The sequence below is a fragment of the Diabrotica virgifera genome, chromosome 4 (genome assembly GCF_917563875.1).
Source record: "Diabrotica virgifera virgifera chromosome 4, PGI_DIABVI_V3a".
NCBI classification, from domain to species: Eukaryota; Metazoa; Arthropoda; class Insecta; order Coleoptera; family Chrysomelidae; genus Diabrotica; species Diabrotica virgifera.
Window position 1 is genome coordinate 37380302 of NC_065446.1, and position 21783 is coordinate 37402084.

At 32.7% G+C, this 21783-nt stretch overlaps 1 protein-coding gene across 1 annotated transcript in view; it reads left to right on the top strand.

The window, feature by feature from the left end:
* The first annotated feature begins 1692 nt into the window (after nt 1-1692).
* Nucleotides 1693-21783, top strand: part of LOC126883494 (rac GTPase-activating protein 1-like) — a 30089-nt gene continuing 9998 nt past the window's right edge. The window contains exons 1-3 of the mRNA XM_050649087.1: nt 1693-2327; nt 12924-13119; nt 16132-16310. Coding sequence (XP_050505044.1) covers nt 1826-2327; nt 12924-13119; nt 16132-16310 — 877 coding nt within the window. The 5' untranslated portion in view covers nt 1693-1825. The remainder of the gene's footprint in view (nt 2328-12923; nt 13120-16131; nt 16311-21783) is intronic.

Genomic DNA, 21783 nt, shown 5'->3' on the forward strand with positions numbered 1-21783 from the left:
CTTTTATTCGGTTACCCCTAATTATTGTTTCTTTTTCTGTGGTCATAGTTTAACATGTTATATTGGTTGCCTATATATGGCGAAGAGTTTGTATAGATTTGTCTTGATAATAAAAGATTAGATTCTAGATTAATGACAGCATTATTTGAGGTGGTATATTATTATTAAAGAAAATGTAAATATAAATGTCTTCTGTCTTCACCTTTCCAAAAAATTGATAAAATAATTCGTTGTTGATTGGCTGGGCCATGGCTCGCATTGACATATTAAGGGCTTTTCATTCACAGTCATTTGTTTCGAGCTTCTGTCAAATGTCGTATAATCCGTGTATATTAATATTATACACAGTTTATACAACTTATGACAGAAGCTCGAAACAAATGACAATCGATGAAAAGCCCTATACTCGGCCAAGCTCAAGGTTCATAGATAGGGGTTCATAGATAGACGCCCTAATCTATTGACCTTGGGCCAAGCTTAACGCGGATACAGCATGAAAACAAGATGGAAACAGTCGATCGGTGGTCTATACCAAGGTTAATAGATTGGGCCTCCTATCTATGAACCTTGGGTCTATACGCTGTGAGCTCGTACGTAGAGGGGATATTTACAAATTCGCGAGCGCCAGTAGTGGCAAGTCTGTAAACGTTTACCAGAAATGTGACATAAATATCAAAGTGATTAATTTAAAATTAAAATTAAAAACATAATTATAAAAAATATTAGTTGGTCAAAGCTGTGGTATATATTTTTACCTTAAATATACTTACGTTTTAAATACTGAATTTAAGTTTTTTTAATGTTCCGTAATATATGTAATTATAAATTAATCTATTAATCTTAGCGCCACCTACACGATAATTGTGAAAGTATCCGAAGTAAGAAATTCATATTTTATCAATAGAACGTCAAAATGATTAGCAAAATCTTAAAAAAATCGATTACAATTTAATTACTTTTTTGCGTTGTAAATATTAAGCGATAACAATTAAATATTAAATTTAAGAATTACCGGTGAAAGTTGAATTAGTAGTCCGCTAGGAGCGACACGAGCGAAGCTCAGAGCGTTATTATAAAAATTATCTTTTAACCAAACGATCCCGCGCATGTGACTGACAAAGATGGCTAGACCACTCAATCCGTCAAGGCCGCGTCCCACCATCAAATAATTTGATCAAACTGGTTTGAGCAAACTGAAAGTGACAGTTAGTGACGTCACATCCTGAAGGCCCCGTCTCACCATCAAATAATTGACAGTTATTTGATCAAACTTGACAGTCAAACTTGACTAGTGACACAAACTATACATACTAACTGTCACTTTGTGTCACTAACTGTCAAGTTTGATCAAATAACTGTCAATTATTTGATGGTGAGACGGGGCCTTGAGTGTTCATTGTGGATAATAATGAAAAATTTTAATTTTAAATAAAGTACAAACAAGTTAGACAACTCAATACAAAAAATTTGATCAAACTAGACTGATAGTGAGAGCACAGATTTTTAGAATTTCAAAAAAACTGCAATTGTGACGTCACTTTGACGTACTTCCGGAGTTTGCTCAAACTGTTTGATCAAATTATTTGATGGTGAGACGCGGCCTTCAAACACCCCGATGCATTGAGTGGCATATCCCTAGCCAAGTCTATCCTTAACATGTCTCTAAGGGACGACAGTTTGACAGTTGACAATTGTCGTTAAGTTTGAAGTTTGAATTGAACTGAATTTTCCGTTAAAAACGTTGTTGATATACTGAATTTATAAATTAAGCGGTTAATGTTTAAACAATAGCTTCTATACAATTTTGTGATAGTATATATTAAAAATGTGTGATACACCGTTTAAATCACCTTATCCAAGTAAGAAAGCAAAGCTTGCACGTACAGATAGTGATGAAAGTGTTACAAGTGAAACAGGCTCTACTGGTAGTGCTGGATCTATAAATGATCTTACTATTGTTGCTTTATATGATGAATTACAGCGTTTATACCACCAGAAAGTGGAAGATAGGGATAAGTTGCACGACAGCTTTTATAATTTTGCGGAGCAAACAAAACTTTTGTACCAAGAATGGACAAAAACAATCGCAGAATGCATTAGACTTAGAAATGAAGTCGATCAAAAGATTGAAGAAGGAAACGAATACAATAGACGCCTTAAAAATGCAAGAAAAATGTTGGATGAGGAGAGCAAGAAGAGAAAATTGGCTGAACAGGAAAGAGATGAATTTAAACATCAGATTGCTAAGTTTTGTAATATTTTAGTTAAGGATAGTAGAAATAAGTTAGCTGATGATGCTAAAGAACAAATTAGTAACTTATATTCAGGTAAATATTTTCTCACAATCTCTTTTTTTATAATTAATATATTTTAAATTTACAATCTGCTTCATTGAAGCTACAAGTAAATAGTTTGAGCATTTAGTACATGAGGGAGAAGCTGCCCTATTTTATGGCAACCCTCCTATTATATTTTTTTACAGTATACTTATTTAATTTATTTATTTATTTATTTATTTATTTATTTACAAGCGAACCCATTTTACAAAATAAGTACAATTTTAAAACAAGTACGATAATTAAAAAAAATACAATCAACATGTTAAAGGTTTAAAACAAAATAAAACATTTATAAGCTAAAAATTACAAGACAGTTAAACATGAAAGTACACAGACAAATAATATAAATAATATACATAAAAAGTAGGTACCTACATGTGATAATAACCATCATCAGGTGATATTTGACAATACGGCCTTGAATCTATTTAAGCTATAGGAAAAGTCGAGTTCCTGAAATTGATTTGCAATTCTTTTGCTTCGAGATAAGAACGAATAATGAGCATAATTTGTTCTATGTATTGGTACAAAAAATGAAACCAATTGTCTTGTCTGGTGGTTAGGAACTGCGAAATTAATTTTGGCTAACATATCTGGGCAGTCAATTTGTGAGTTAACCAGCTTAAATAATAGAATTAAGTCATGATGTAATTGACGGCTTTTTAATGTAGTAATATTTAGCATCTGTAAAATATCGTCATAATGCATATACTGGCCAAGTTTAAACGCAACATGTCTAAGGAATTTATGTTGCACTTTTTCAATTTTATCACTATACAACTGATAATAGGGAGACCACACCGAAGAGCAATATTCCAGATTAGATCTAACCAACGAACAATATAGAATCTTTAATGGTTGGATGGATGTAAAATCAGAAGTAACTCGTTTGATATATCCAAGAAGCCTCAAAGATTTGTTAATGATGGTTTTAAAGTGCTCATGAAAAGTTAGTGAGGTATCTAACCATATTCCAAGATCTTTGATTACAGTTTGTGATGAAAGAACATATATGTATTAATACTGTTATCATAAAGTAAAGGGTTATTAGTTCGATAAAAATGCATGACCTGACACTTACTTGTATTCAGTTCCATACCATTATTGATGCACCAACTTTGAAGTTTAGTCAAGTCGTCTTGTAATTTTTCACCATCTTCACTTGACCTTATTACAGAAAATACTTTTAAATCATTAGCAAATAGGAGTACCACACCATGGTGAAAACTTTTAACTATATCATTAATAAACAGATTAAACAATAAAGGTCCCAAGTGGGATCCTTGTGTTACGCCAGAAGTTACAGAAATTTCATTGGATTTAATACTGTTAAAACATACAATTTGTTTTCTGTTGGAAATATAATCTGCAAACCATTTTAGTAACGATCCAGTGATACCAAAACTTTCAAGTTTAGTTAATAGGAGCACTCTGATTAACTCTGTCAAATGCCTTTGATAAGTCTGTATAAATAGCATCAACTTGATGACCTGCCTCCATTGGTTGTGCTATATAACTAATAAAATATAGAAGGTTGACTTCTGTAGATCTGCCAATGCAAAATCCATGTTGTTGAGACGCTATTTTGTGCCTAAATACTAATGATAGATGTTCTGTTAATGTGGTTTCAAACAGTTTGGGAATGGTGCTTAATATAGATATAGGACGATAGTTCTTTATATCATGCTTATTACCGCTTTTATAAATTGCTGTTATATAACTCAATTTCCAGTAACTTGGGAATTGACCTGATGATAATGACTCATTGAATATATAATACCCAGGCAACCAAGTGACGTCATATAACGTTGAGGAAACGTCAGTTTTTGGTTGAATATAACACGTGTTTGAACATTACGTCATATAGACGTCTTTTGTAGGTGATTTTAAATACGTAAGATTAATGACGTTAAAATTACGTTTAAAAAACCTTTTAATTTCAGACAGCCTAAGTCTGACGTCACAAAATTGGGAGGAGCTTGTTTGTTTGTATTGACTCCAAACAATTTCGTTTGGGTATGGTATAGATGTTCATAAGAAATTTCTCATTTATTGTTTACATGGTTTGTGCCTTGTGTGATAAAATAAGACTTTTCATTTAGATATTTAGTTGAAGAAACGTGTAAATTTAGCGATTTTTATGTGTTTTTGCTCAGTGAGTTAGTTTAATGCAGTAATTCTTCTTGACAACTATTTGAGGTTATGTTTATTTGTTTTTAATTAAGCGTTAAATGAAGATATTAAGACAGCGTTAAATTAAGATATTAGTATGCTGGATAACTTGTTAATAAATTATTTATTATTTTCATATACATATATTCATTTCATATATATTACCAATATATATACCAATATATATACCAATATATATACCAATCGTACTTTGAACAGCTTATCACTATAAGCGAGCAATACGATAGAGCAAACCTTTTTCTATTGGGTGATTTTAATCTTCCATCTGCAGTTTGGGATGTCGATGATTATTGTTCCGTTGCTTCTCCTCAGCCTACAGCTACACAATCTGAAGCTGATTCTATTGAAACTATATCCAATATCTGTGCTTTTTTCAATCTCTTCCAGACCAACGAAATAACCAACGATAGAGGGGTTACGCTTGATCTCATTTTATCTCCATTGGGTATTGATGTATTGAAGGCTATCGACACTTTAATTCCAGTGGACACACATCATCCTCCGCTTGAATGCAGTTTGCCACTCAAAATCACAAATGATCATTCATCTGGTGAAGAGTATTATTATGACTTTGTTCATGCTGACTATGCAGCAATTCGTTCATCCCTTGAAGCATTTAATTGGGATGGTGCACTTCAAGGAAAAGAGCTCTCTGACATGGTTTCTGTATTTTACGACATTTTTTATTCCATCATTGATCATTTTGTTCCGCTAAAAAAAATCTGTGATAAGAAATATCCATGCTGGTACTCCTCTGAGCTGAAGAAGTTGCTTCACGAGAAGAAATCAGCGCACAAGATATATAAGAGCACAAGGTGTCCAGAAAGTTATGCAGCATTTAGTAACTTAAGAACTAGATGTAAATTTTTATCAAGACAGTGTTATGCTGATTACATTCAACGTACCGAATATTCTATTGTTAATAACGTTAAATCCTTTTGGAAATTTGTAAGTAGTAAAAGGGAAAATAACGCTATACCTAATACAATGACTCTTGGAGATCGTACTGCCTTCAATGGAACTGATATTGCTAATCTTTTTGCTAACCAATTCTCTTCCGTCTATACTAACCAATCCTTACATCCGCATGTAACCCAGATTTCACCTTTGGTTAATGTGTCTAATTATCACATTGAAATTTCAAAAATCTACGAAAAACTGTCTGAACTCAATACCAACAAAGGTCCTGGTCCTGATGGAATTCCCCCCACTTTCCTTAAAACATTCAGCTTCATTCTATCGCGCCCACTTTTTTATATATTTAATAAGTCTATATCGACAGGGGAATTTCCAGACTACTGGAAAAACTCTTATGTCACTCCAATATATAAATCAGGTCGAAAATCGGATATAGGTAACTATCGTCCCATTTGTATTCTTAGTGCTATTCCTAAAGTTTTTGAGAGCATTATTTCTGATTATTTAAGTTATGACTTCTCGCCAATTATAGGGGCCCAACAATTTGGATTTACATCCAAAAAATCAGCAGAATTGGGTCTCATAACATATGTTGATTTTTTGACAGATGCTCTTGAGAGGGGTTTACAAGTTGACTCTGTGTATACTGACTTTTCCAAAGCTTTCGACAAAGTTAATCATGAGCTCTTGATTCATAAACTTTATTTATACGGAGTTGATGGCCTTATATTGAAGTGGCTCAAGAGCTATCTTACGCAAAGATCGCAAATTGTCAGGGTTAATCATCACTATTCTCATACCATCTCTGTTACCTCAGGTGTACCACAAGGATCACACTTGGGACCTCTGTTGTTTAATATATTTATCAATGATCTAATACCCTGTTTCCAAGTAAGTGAAACTTTGTTATTCGCTGATGATTTAAAATGTTTTAAAATAATCACATGTGAGGCTGATTCACTTAGTCTACAAGGTGATATTGATCGCCTATCTAACTGGTGTGTGCAAAATGGTATGTGTTTGAATGCATCCAAATGCCATATTCTTCGTTTCCACCGAACTCATCATCCAATCATCTTCGAATATAGTATAAATAATCTGACCTTACATTCTGCCTCTGAAACTAGGGATCTAGGTGTGATCCTTGACTCCGCCCTTAGCTATAAATCACACATTTCCAGTACAATACAGAAGTCTATGAAGATGCTTGGCTTTATAAAAAGAACCACTAGAGACTTTACAAACATCTCAGCTATTAAATCTCTTTATTTCTCCCTGGTTAGATCTCATTTCGATTACTGTTCCACAATTTGGTCCCCCTATTACTTTACTCATAAACTGAAAATTGAGGCTATCCAACACAATTTTCTGAGATATACTGCCACTAAGATGCATGTATACTATGACTATTCTGTATTAGAGCGCATACTGAACTTACCTCCTCTTGAGGTACGCAGAAAACAAAGAGACTTAATTATTTTATTTAAAATTATCAACGGGCTGTGTAACTGCCCTGAACTTCTCTCCAAAATATCTCTATTTGTCCCCAGTCGTTCGACTAGGCAGGTGCAAACCTTTTATGTCTCTTTTCATAGATTCAATTATTCTTACAACACATTTATTCCTAGAACTCTTCGATTAGCTAACTCATTAAATAACCTCGAAATTTTTAATATATCAGTTTCCCGCTTTAAAAACCTAATTTCTTCCCTAACTTTTTAACTTTTTAATATTTTCGGCCAGAGCTTTTGTATTGTGATTAGTGTTACATGACCTGTATGTATTAGATAACTTAAAACCGTTATACCTTGGAACATTTCCGAATTGGTTTAGGTGATATATTTTGTTTGTAATTGTACTGACCTAATGTTATCTTATTCTTTTTTGTAACTGTATTACTCATAGAATTATTTTTCCTCAAACCACTTTGTTATGTTATATTACGATAATTTATGTTATATAATTGGTTAACATTAATGTTATATAATTGTATAATTATGTTATATAATTTAGAACACTGTAAAATTTATATCTGAATAGGGCTTGCCCGTGAATAAATAAATAAATAAATAAAATAAATAAATAAATATATTCAGTTTTGACACAGTAAGTAGGTATATATAACTAGTGAAAATTCTAAAATGTGAGGGCTGGTACAATCATGCAGATTTAATGATGCTTCTAGCCTAGCGCACAAGCGATCTTATAAACAAGTGGTAGTACTTATATCTTCGACACATGGGACGTAGGCCTACAGGTTTCATGTTATGTACCTATTTTTTATACTATTTTGAAACATCTGAAAGAGGTCACTTTTTGAAAGTATTAAAGAGGTGATTTTACCGACGTGAAAAAAACGTAGATACGATTACGTTTTAAAATAGTCACAATTATGACGTCAAATCGATGAGACAAATACACGCGATTTTCAACGTCAGTACTACGTCATAGAAACACGTCAATTGGTCATTTTTATGACGTGTTATCTACGTTATAAAAACGTCGTTTGGTTGCCTGGGGAATATGAGTAGCATATATCAAGGAGTATAAGAACTAGGGTTAAGATAAGTGTGGAAGCAAAATAAATTTAACAATAACAGAGTAATTTTTATTATTCCCAAGAAAACCATCCTGGAATTTGAAATAAATGAACCTCAGGTGTTTCCGGGCCTGATAGTGAGAAATGTTCGACCGGTCACGTTAGGTAGGGATCCAGGCCGGAGTGAAAACTATGGGACTGGTCCAAAAAGAGAAATCATTAAAGTAGCGACATGGAATGTACAACCACTGTATCAGGCTGGCAAATCAAGAAATGTGGTCAAGTAAATGAAAAGATATAAGATCAATGAGTGAAATTAGGTAGATGGCCTGGAACCGGAAGAACAGAATTTTATACTACCTATTTTGAAACATCTGAAAGAGATCACTTTTTGAAAGTATTAAAGACGTGATTTTACCGACATATAAAAGTCGTCACCTTTTTGACGTCAAATCGATGAGACAAATACACGTGATTTTCAACATCAGTACTACGTCATAAAAACACGTCAATTGGTCATGTTTATGTCGTGTTATCTACGTTATAAAAACGTCGTTTGGTTGCCTGGGTATAAGGGACGAGCTAATATAAAACTACAGTATTTCAATAAGATAGGAGGTACTGCATGAGGACCTGCACCTTTCTGTGATTTCAGATTACTTAGATGTTGATAGACTTCGGAGATGCTAACAGAATAATTAGAAACATTCTGGTCACTATCAGTTACGAGTATTTGATGTTGAGTTATATTATCCTTACAATATACGGATAGAAAATGAGAAGCAAACAGATTGGCAGATTCAGACATAGAATTGGACCTAACATTATCAAGGAACATTTCAGAAGGTAGAGAATTCTGGTCCTTATTGGCATTTGCAAATTTCCAAAACAACCTACTGTCAGCCTGTATAGAACACTGGGTATCACTCACATACTGATTATAGCATTGTTTAGAGAGTACTTTACACTGAGATCTAAGACACGAAAATTTGTTGTAACTGTCTAAATTCAACAATGTCTTGTGTTCTTGGTGTGCCATTTTTTTCCATATAACTAGTTCCCGTAATTCAGGTGTAAACCACGGAGGAAATTTCTTAGCAGAAATTTTTTTGGTGGGGACATGAATCTCGATTATTGAATATAAGACATTGTAAAATATATTAATCATTTCATCTAAAGACTTACCCAACAGCAAATCATCCCACAAAACTGCACCTAAACAATCATTAATAACTTCAAAGTATGCATTTTTAAAATCGTAGTAATATTGTTCAGGAATGTTATCAGTGTTAGTATTTTTTAAATCTTAAAGAAGTTACAAGTGGAGGGTGGTGATTATCGGGGGTAATGAGATCATCTATTGATTTTGAGACTATGAGAAGACTTTGAGAAAATACTAAATCCAATAGAACACCTCTCTCATTTACAATATTCGAGCACTGAAAAAGATTATTGAATGCAACCATATTTGATAATAAATCAATAGCATTAGTTTCAAGAAGATTCGCTTGTACATTAGGTGTAGCTTCAGATGCCAGATTATTCATTCGCCAGTCACAATTAGGAACATTGAAATCGCCAAATATATCCTATTGTAAAAGTACGAAATTCATATACTTTTTTTGGGAATTTCTAAAACAGTTGTTTTGAAAATTTGCACGAGCATTTATTATAAAAAGTAGTACACATGAAACAATTTTCAAACAAAAATATTAAAAATTAAACAATTTATGCGCCATTTACTGGCACCGTGAAAACATGGTCCCACTGCTGCAGTGATTGGGACTAATAGAGATCCTGAAACATAAAATTTTAAAGTGATTATTGAAATATTAAGTTATTTCCTATACCATCAACTAGGGTGTTTGAAAAGTATTGAAATTTGGAGAAATGACGAAGTGTTGAAAAATTTTTTTAGAATTAGGTAAAGCATTTTCAGTTTCATAAATCGCCAATTTCACATTTTTTATCCAATCAAAAATCCCTAGTTGATGGTATAGAGAATATCATATATTTCAATAATAACTTTGAAATTTTATGTTTCAGGATCTCTATTAGTCCCAATCACTGCAGCAGTGGAGCTTTGTTGTTATTTTTCTTTTTATAATAAATACCCATGCTAATTTTCAAAACAATTGGTATAGTACTTTTTATTTTAGAAATTCCCAAAAAAAGTATATGAATTTCGTACTTTTACACTAGGATAGCCCCTTAAGTCTGTTGGCCATAGTTTCTTCAGGCATCTTGCAAACTCCTATCTGAGAGGAGTGTTTAGCAGTCTTGCTTGATAATTTGGATGACTTCTCAGTCCATCAAGGTAGTTATTTGTGATTCTTCGAATTTTTTTCTCTACCAAAGGTGTAGCTGGGTCCTGGTGTAGGGTTTCATTGCTTACATACCAGGACACTTCGAATATGATTCTCAATATTTTTAATTTGACTCTTTGTATTATCTTGATATTTGATGGCTTTGAGCAGCCCCAGAGTTGGACATCATAGTTCCAAATAATTGGTTTAACAGGAGCAGTTTATTTTCAATAGTGACTAGTGAGTTTTTCATTTTCTACCCATAAACCAGCCCATTTGTCGTATTTTGATATTGATCTGGGTTTTCTTGGCTTGAATGTGTCGCTTCCATGATAATATTTTGTCGAGGGTCCCAAATATTTAATTTGTGTGATGTGTGCTGACTGGTAATTGTGTATCATTTAAATTGTTAAACATACATCTCTTTGGTTTGTAAAAGTAACTTGGGCTGACTTCGTTCCTTTTTAAGTACTTTCACCTTCCATTTGTTGAGTCATGTTCCTAATTGGTTAAGGTAGTTTTGCAGTTACTCACAATTAGTGATATTTTTCTCAACTTGAATAGTTGGGGTAATTTTGACTAAGTATTTTTAGTTGAGGAAATAAAGCTGAAAAAACGGCAAAACCTCGCAATTTTTTCGTCCAGCATCGATTTGTACAAAAATTTGGGTTTAGGCTCATTACACCCTCTAGTTCATTTTCTATATTGAACTGTTGTACGCTTTTGGTTTTTTAAGGGTGAAAATTACCCCTAATTGTAAAAAATTATAAAATAACATTTTAAACTTTAATATTGTCAACATTTAGTTCTTATTAGTTACATAATAATTGTTTTATGCTTTAAGATATACTATCATAATATTTAAACCCTTAAAACCACCCTTGTTGGAGCTATATATAACAAATTTACTTATCCTAAAAGAATAATCTCGGCTTGCATCGATTTACAAAAAAAATTGGGATTAGGATCATCTTACCCTGTACTTCATATTCTATATCATGCTTAAGGGTGTTGATTATTGTTTGGGGTGTAAACTACCCCTTGTTGTAAAAAATTATATAAAAACATTGTAAACTTTAATATGGGTAAAATTTGGTTTTGATTGGTTAAATAATGATTGTTTTATACTTTAGGATATAATATCATAATATTTCCACCCTTAAAAACCACCCTTAATAACATTACAGTTTTTATAAGCAGATATTTTAATAGATCTATACAGAAAAAAAAGTAGAATTAAAGAATTACAAAAACATTTACACAAAAATACGAATTTACAAATATGTATGTACAAATACAAATAGTTTTTTACTCATCTTTCAGTATACGAACCGGTTCTGTGGTATTATACATACATTCAAAATTCATAAGCGGTCTATCCGAATTTTTCGAAAAAAAAATCGTTTTATAAACATAGCTTCTTCATTTTTGGAGATTAAAAAGTTTTTTTCTAAAAATGACTTTGTAGGATTTTTGAAGAGTTATAAGACTGTGTGAACTATACTTCGTAAGATCCCTTAGTTTTTAATTAGGGTGGGTTTAAAGGGCTCGAATAAGGGAGTGTTTGCTCTAAAATAGAGGTTTTAAACAGCCATATCTCGCTAATTGTTCACTGCAATGAAAATCTATACACAAGGGAGTTTTAGTTATTAAAAAAGCTACAATTTAGTAGTCCATCATTTTTCCGTTTCTCCAGTATTTTCGGAGATATTTTGAAGTAAATGGTGAAAAATGGGAAATTCCAAAAAATTAATTTTTCTTTAAACTCCAATTTTTCTAAAATTAGGCCTTTTAAATAGGTCAAACTTCTTGGGTACATTTATAATACAAATTTAAAAGGGATTACAGAAAGGTGAAGACCAATTTTTAATTAGGAGGGTAGTTAGGGGATTGTTTTCACTGATTTTTTCATAGAGAAAAGCAGGTACCGACCTTTTTTTGATCATAAGTCACTTAATTTTCAGGCTAGAAACTTTTTATTATTATTTTTTTGAAAAGGCTAACTGTGTACTTGAAAAAAGATTATTTAAGTTTTCCTCGAAAAATGCAAAGTTTTTCAGTTATTTTACTTTGAATATTTCAAATTATGCATTTGACGAAAAAAGCTAACTTTTAACATGCCGTATCTCGGTTTGTATTGGTCTTAAAGATATTACAGAAAAATAGCTTGGTTTGTGTTACTAAAAGATACAATTTTGATATCTACAGTTTTTTTGATTAAATGCATATTTTTCGAGCTATTCTCAAAAACCCTCTAAAAAAGTCGATTTTTTCATCGAAAAACTGTTACTTTCAAGCGCGAATAACTCGAAAAATATTAGTTTTACGAAGAAAATGTAAAAAACATTTTTTTCTTAGAATTAATTTTTACATCGATTTACATGGTTAAATTGTAATAAAAAATTCCCGCCCCCGAGATGGGGTGGAAACCACCCCCGAGGGTTTAGCGTACAGCAGCATGATATAGAAAATGACCCTTGGACTATTCCCTACCTTCTGTGAAAATTTCAAGTACATCCATGCTGGACGAAAAAATTGCGAGCCAAAATGCTTCATTTCCTTGACTATTTCTTTATCATTCATTTCTTATTGTTGTTTTGTCTATTATTTTATAAATATTTTTTACAGGAAGAATGAGTTTTGGTGATCCAGAGAGACTTAGTGCTATAAAAGAAATAAACTCTACTGGTTCAATTCTTTCAGACTTCAGCTATTCTCGTTCAGAAGATGATTTAGACTCTTCAAGATGTATGAATAAACCTACAAAAGAATGGAAACGGCAACAAACTGATTTGATGGAAGAACCAGCTAATAAAAAAAGAAGGTAACATTAAACTGTTTAATATTCTTTTATCAATAATTGAAAATTAAAATTATTTTAAGGCAGTGATGGGCAAAGTACGGTCTGCGGGCCAACTCAGGCCCGCTAAAGTATTTAATCCGGCCCGCCGATGGTCCATCGACATGGATAGTATACATGTAGCTCTAATACGAATTGCATTTTTTTCTATAATTCTGGCCCTGCTATAGAATTTCTTGAATTTTGTGGTCCCCCTATAAAAAAGTTGGCCCACCACAATATGCAAGTCTTCTATACATCTTTTCAATATGATGCAAGTCTTCGAAATGCTGCCCCTTAAATATTATCGAAACTTAACTTTTATTTTTACTAAATGAACGAAAAACCTTTATTTTAAAAACAAAACATACTTTAAATTAAATGAAATATGTATTAACATTAAATAATATTTACAAAAATTACAATTTTACCTTTCTGACTTTAATTTTGGCAAACTCATCAATCCGATTGGTGTAGTTTAAAGCAGCGGTTCTCAACCACCGTGTCGCGACACACTGGTGTGCCGGAAGAACCGAGTGTGCCGAAGAATCAGGTGTGTCGCGAGATTTACGAATACGATATTTTTATTTATATTTTTTATTTGTTATAATATACCAATCATGCATTCAACCATTTTTTTAACTATTAGGTATATACCACGTTATACCAATCAATAAAGTGCCAATCTATAATTGTTTCCTCTCCAACTGTTTTTAAAATTTAACCGACTTGCGTTATGAATAGTTGCGCAAAGCGGGAGATCTTGTTTACTGTACTTACCTACCACTAGCAAAAATTTGTACATATAAGGGTGTCGCGAATCTGTAAGGAGTACGTTAGTGCGTCGCTGAGTAAAAAAGGTTGAGAACCGCTGGTCTAAAGTAGCAGCTAGTGAGGATTATGAATCTTTTTAAGTAGTTTTTAATAATTTTTAATTTTGAAAAACTTCTTTCCCCACTGGCTACCGAGACAGGGAGTGTTAATAAAATTCTTAGTGATACAATTACATTTGTGTATAAAGAAATAAATTATGAGTTGAATCCTGGACACTCACTGAAGCAATGGAGAAAAAACTTAAAGCCTTCGAGATATGGCTATACAGGTGAATCCTAAGGATATCATGGACGGACAAGGTAACCAATGAGACGGTACTTCGAAGAATGGGGAAAGAAAGAGAGGTGATGTATACAATTAAAAGGAGAAAGTTAGAATATTTCGGACACAATGAGAAACGGCACTAAGTACAGATTACTGAAGGTAGTCCTTCAAGGAAAAGTATTAGGAAACCGAGGAATTGGGAGAAGAAGAATATCATGGTTAAAGAACCTGAGGATATGCACAACAACTAATCTATATAAAGCATCCGTTAATAAAATAATTATAGCCAGAATGATTGCCAATATTCTAACGAATACTTAGGCACGAAAAGAAGAAGATAAAGAAATTAGGTTATTTTGGCAAAAATAGTTCAGAACCTCTAAAGATTTCAAGGAGTATTCATTTGGGATATATCGCAAAATTTTTCTAGAAGATCATTTGTCTCTATATCCGCTTCTTTTTCTATTGAAAGTATTGAATGGAGATTCATACAATATTTTTCTAGTGTTTTATCATCGATTTCCCTCAATTTAAAACTATCATATTATAATTAAAATTTTTAGAATTTCTAGACGCAAAAATCAATCAATCAAAGCATTAATGACAATGTCTAAAATATAGATGAAAAAATTTATTTTAAATTTTTCCTCCTCTGTTAAAAGCTCATCCACAGACTTGTAGTAATGAAATTGACGCTTTTTCTCCTGGCTCGAATTTTATTTTCAGCTGAAAATTCGGAACTTATATCAAGATTTTTTGCAATTTCATTTGGTCATAGCCAGATTGTCTGTAACTTTTCATTTTTTTTGCTTAGATAAAACATTGATGTAAAAACATAAATCCATAAATCATATACCTCAATGTTGGAATAACAAAGAACTTATAAAAAAAAGATAAGCGTTGTATACAATATTTATACTTTCGGCTGACACTTGGTCCTATATATTTTTAATTATTGAATGGTTCAATTTGTATTCTGATATTACTGATTATGAGGCCTCCCCTTGTGATGCCGTCTGATGCGACTGCCTCGCATCATACCGCAGCATGGCCCTGTGTTTATGCATTTGTTTTTTCAAATTATATTTACATGTGTTATTACATTGTAAACACATTATCTCCGCATAGACTTTAATTCGTTTGATAACAAATTAAAGTAATAATTATTCTACATTAAGTATTACCTATATGACAACTTATGATGGTGAATCAAAACGTATAATTCAATATGATAGGATTGAATGCTCGTATATATGAATTGCCCCAGTACTTTTGCTTCCAGAGCATCTTCAGATGCATTTGGTCAAAAATGGAGGTTATCCCGTATATCCAGGAATGTCAAACATTCTCATAAATACAAACAGTTTAAAATAATTATTCGAGGCCTACATTATGGGCAATCCCAGGAGATATAAAAATAATTATATTTCCTGCATATTAGATCTTCCCCTTGATTTGACAACGTTATTAAATGGCTAATCAACTATGTATGATAAGACAAGGGGCTCGCTAACTATTTTTTTTTGTCAAAAGGGGCCTCTTATCTAAGACTGTTTAGGAAACAGTGGTCTAGTGGATTGATGGTTTAAATCCCAGCCAGAAAACACAAAATTTAACGTAGTAGTGTAAAATCCAGATGGATTTGTGACTTAAACTAGAATAGGCTGGTGTGTTGGATCGAACTATGGATGAGCAATAGGCCAAGAGAAGGGATCTTGTGTGGCTCAGTGTTACTCATTCCTTTGATCGCTACTGGAAAGGCGTGTCAATGCTTAAAAAATATATATACTTTGATTTAAAAAAGATCACAACCTGAATTGAATTTCATCATGTATAATATCATCATGTATCATCATATATAAAAATTTTATTTGAACAATATGTGATTAATTTTTTCAGATCAACTTCAAACAAGGCTCTGGAAGTTGGCATTACAGATACTATTAAGGCAACTACAACTTTAACTTTAAATAAAGATGGCCCCATCACAGCAACATCCATCATTGAGTCAATTCCAAAATCTGATGGAGAATGTGTAGCACCTCCAAACTTGATCTTAGAATCATGGAATAGACAAGGTATTTGTTACATAATATAATAAATGTCGCTCTTTTAAAAATAACAATATTGGAAAGTTACAATTTAACAATACATCAACAATACAACAATATCATCAACAGCTGTTCCATCCATCGTCAGATGTAAGCCTCCCTTAGGTGTGTCCATTCACTTGATGTCACCGGTCCACCTTTACTTACTTATTTGAGGTCAACCTCTACTACTCTGACTTGCCATTGGTCACCATTCAAAAATTTGCTTCATCCAACAGTTGTCTTCCATTCTTCCTATGTGTCCTACCCGGTTTCAGTTTAACATGGCAATCTGTTGGATTACATCTGTTACTTTTGATTGTCTTCTTATATCTTCATTGAATTGGCGATCACTTAGCTTAAGTTGAATATTCTCCGTTCCATAGCACTCTAATGTCCAGTTGCACTAACAAATAAACGATTGATTTGGATTGCCCGTTTATTTTAAAATACACTAAGCATCAAAATTAACGCACCACCTTAAAAATGGGACATTTTTGATGTCTCGTATTTTCTAAACCTGTTGTCTGATTTGAGTGATTTTTTAGTATATTATATCTTTATTCTTCAAGAATATCGATGTAATAATATTGGTAAACAGGTAAGTGCCATTGTATACCGGGTGTAATAATGATAGTGTGTTTTTTCCTCAAAGTTTGGAACACCCTGTGGAATATTCTAGCTTATATAAAATATTGAAATTAAAACTCAACTGTAGCCTTAGGCTTTCTCAACATTTTGCTGTTTGATTCATTTGCTTGTGATGGATAATAAAAAAGTTAGGTACTTTAACAACTAGCAATGTTATTCATCAATACCGGGTGTTTCTAAATAAGTGCGACAAACTATAAGGGGTAAGTCTGCATGAAAAAATAATGACCGTTTGTTTTATAAACATATGTCCGCAAATGCTTTGTTTCCGAGATACGGGATGTTGAATTTTTTCTTACAAAATGACGATTTATTTATTGCTCTAAAACTGGTTGAGATATGCAAATGAAATTTGGTAGGTATAAACATTTTAGATACATCCCTTATGCACGCCAATGGTGAATTTAAAATTCTTAATTGTCTGTCAAAAAATGCGCAATAACTACCTCTTAAAACCTACCAAATTTCATTTGCATATCTCAACCGGTTTTAGAGCAATAAATAAATCGTCAGTTTGTAAGAAAAAATTCAACATCCCGTATCTCGGAAACGAAGCATTTGTGGACATATGTTTATAAAGCAAACGGTCACTATTTTTTCATGCAGAATTACCCCTTAACGACGTTCTACACCTTCGGCAAAGAATTAAGGATTTGCATGAAATTTTAGCATGTTATAGTTTACTTCAAAAAACTAAGACTTGATTTTTTAAAAATTGTTTTACCGTGCCGTTTAATTACTATTAAGGGTCAAACTTAAGTTTTAACATGGGCTCTTATGGGAATTCTTAAAAAGTTAATAACTTTTGACCCAAATTTACGATTTTCAATTATTTGTGCTTCAATTAAAGGTTTTATTGTAAGGAATAACATATTAAAAAATGAGGATTGTTTACCGTACCATTTATTTTTAATTTATTTATTATAATTAATTCCGTAATTTATTGCGTAATTTCCGTAATTTATTATAATTTATTTTTATAAAGTATTCAATACTGAAACATGTGATTTGAGTATTCTGATATAAATGCTTTGTTACCAACTTTCGCTTGCATATAAGTTTCCCCCCTTTCCTCTGAGAGACATACCCCGCAACGAAGGTGTAGAACGTCGTTAAAGTTTGTCGCACTTATTTAGAAATGCCATGTCCCAGATAGCACAAGTACGTTTTATGGACATCCAATGGACGTACATCTGTGTACATTGGAACGTCCAATGGACGTCCCGCTAAGGTACAATGGACATCCGATGGACGTCCAACGAATGTCCAGAGTTCACAAAATTGGATGTCCATAGAACGTCCGCTACAAACGTACATTGTAAGTTGTATTGAAGCTTTCAGTGTACACCTTATGTACATTCAATGTACGTCTTATGGACATTTGTAGGGCACTTTTCAGAAAGAAATCTAGTATCCATAATTTTGTGAATACATAGCAAAAAGCCTATAAAGGAAATATTTCCTTATAATACTAAACTTATACTTAAAAATATTACACAAAAGACCTTTTTATTTCTCTTTACTATAACTTCATTATAATATATACTTTATTATAGGAACTAGGAACTTCATTAATGCACGACTGCACTTGCATGATAAACAGAAAACACAAATATATCACAGGATGTATTTTCAAAAAGACGAGATTCAGATAATGACGCCCTAGGAAGCATGCACATTAAAAGAGGTTTAATCTCTGTTCTGTTTCTGTTCCAAACTATTTTTAGAGTCAGCACCGTTGTTGTATATTACAAGCGCGTTTGCCATTCTGTGAATTATCATAAATAAACCATCCTTCAGTATTCCACAACAATTAACAGCGATAATCCCCTAAAAGTACCTGCCTAATACTACCTTTCACGACCGATAGCGCGAAGAGCAACAACGTTGTCAAGAAGATTCTCATTTAGTTTGTATTGGGACTTAATATAATAGTCGCGTTTTGTGTAAAATATCCATGGACCACAAATGGATGTCCAATGTACGTTGAAATCCAACTTCCAATGGACGTTGTCCCATTACGTCCCGTAATGTACATACATTGTACGTCCAGTTTTGGTCTTTTGGTCCATGGACGTTTGGACTTTAAATGTACGTTATATGGACGTACATCGGACGTTGTGTGCTATATGGGGTATTGATGAATAACATGGCTAGTTGTTAAAGTACCTAACTTTTTTAATATCCCACATAAGCGAATGAATCAAAAAACAAAATATTAAGAAAGCCTAAGGCTACATAGTTTTAATTTCAATATTTTATATGCGCTAGAATATTCCACAGGGTGTTCCAAACTTTGAGGAAAAAACACACTATCATTATTACACCCGGTATACAATGGCACTTACCTGTTTACCAATATTATTACATTGATATTCTTGAAGAATAAAGCTATAAAATACTGAAAAAATCACTAAAATCGGACTACAGGTTTAGGAAATACGAGACATCAAAAATGTCCCATTTTTAAGGTGGTGCGTTAATTTTGATGCTTAGTATATAATTGTCAAAAAACTATCAAATTAAAAACAGAAATTTTAACGATTCTTCCAAAAAATATTAAATTTGAACTTTTTTCGAAAGAAAAGAAAAGTGTTCTGTTATTATATTTGATGGTAAACAATTTAATATTTTTCGGGAGAATCGCTAAAATTTCTGTTTTTAATTGACAGTTTTTATTGTCAATTATAACGGATGTCCACTTATATTTTCTAAACTTATATAACTTCTAAACGGCTCAAGATAGAAATATGGCGGTTTTCACTGAAATGTTGTATTTTAGTAAAAGTTTTGTCTGAATGGATTGAGTTGTTTATATCGCTTTCAATTACGAAAAAAGAAATGGCGGATTTTTGAAAAAAAACTTTGTTGACTTTTTTTAATGAAATACCCAGTATATTTTTCTGTAAATTGAAAGAACGGTCATTCACCTATCCAGCGATATAAAGTTTTTTAAAATCGGTTGTCAAATGACTGAGTAATTAATTTTTAAAAGGAGAGGTGTAAGGTGTATATCACATAACTAAATAACATAACTAAAGTGCACTTTACATCAACAATAAATTGAACAATAAATTGACCAAGTTATTCAAGGCCAAATTTGACGTGTTCTCAAAGCACAATTTGACATCCAAGTTTGTTCGTTATTAACTTGACGCCAATAAATTCGTGAATTTCTTGAAAGCAAAATTTTCTCGTCCTCAAAAAAATTGAAGGAACTTGGAATAAATGTTGTAAAAATGTCAATATTTTCAGTAGTACCAATGCAATGATTTTTTTATTAGAAGCTTTTGAATGTCGTTTGTTTCTTTGTTTGAGTAAAGTGTTTGATTTGAAACAGAATAGAATAGAACAGATTAATAAAATAAATAAAATAGAGAGATAGATTAGAATAGATATATAGTATAAAATAAACTGAAATAGAATAGAGTAGAATATAATAGAATAGATGTAATATATATGTAGATACTTACTAATAAAGTATTTGATTTAAAACAGAATAGAGTAGAATGTAACAGATTAAATGAAATATATAGATAGATTAGAATAGATATATAGTATAGAATAAAGTAAAATATAATATAATAGGTGAAATGATTGTGAAAAGCAATAGTTTTAAGTACCTAGGATCGGTATTACAGAGTAATGGAGAAATAGATGGAGATGCATGCAGTAGAATTAGGGCTGGATGGATGAAGTGGAAAGAAGCGAGTGGTGTGTTGTGACAGAAAAATTCCAATGAAGCTGAAGGGAAAATTCTATAAAACAGCCACAAGACCGGCTATGATGCGCGGAACTGAATGTTGGGCAGTGAAAAAGAAAGCGGAACAACGAATGCATGTGGTGGAAATGAGAATGCTTAGATGGATGAGTGGAGTGACAAAGAAGGATAAAATTAGATATGAGTATATTAGGGGAAGTCTAGGTGTGGCACCAATTGATGCCAAAATGAGAGAGCATAGGTTAAGATGGTTTGGTCATGTTCAACATCGAGACGTTAATCACCCAATACGAAGAATAGCTGAAGTGCAGATTCCTGGAAGGAGTAGGAGAGGAAGACCAAAGAAGACGATAAGGCAGGACATGTTGGTAAAGGGGATTAACATTGATATGACTCAAGATAGAATTGTGTGGAGAAATGCAATTAGGGAAGCCGACACTGCATAGGGATAAGGCAAAGAGAATGATGATGATGATAATAGGTGTAATGTGTAGATACTTATATAGAATAGGTTTGAAATAGAGTAGAATATAATAGAATAAAGATACTATATACCTACATCCCTAATAGCACAAGGATGTCCTTCACAGACTTTAGGGAGGTCCGTTTTCGTCCAAGGAACGTCCTATTTTGGTCCAAATGTCGCGCTACCGAATGTCTGTTGGACGTCCACTTAAGGTCCGAAGGGACGTACATTGGACCTTAATCGGACGTAAATTGGACCTTAACAGGACGTCCTATTTTGGTCCAAATGCCACGTTGCCAAACGTCCAATGGACGTCCACCTAACGTCCGAGGGGACGTTCAGTGAATGTCAATTGGACCTTCATAGGATGTCCCAGTTTGGTCCAATGTCTTGCTGCCGAACGTCCATCTAACGTCCTGAGAGGACCTCCGGTGGACGTCTAGCATCGATATTTAGACCTGTGGAGAATGTATGGTGGGAAATAAAAAATATATTTTTAAGGAACTTATATTACATCTTATATTAAATTACAATTATTGGATATTACATTATTTACATTAAATTACAATACACTTCTCCAAGAAATTAACGCACCACCTTAAAAATAGGGCATTTTTGATGTC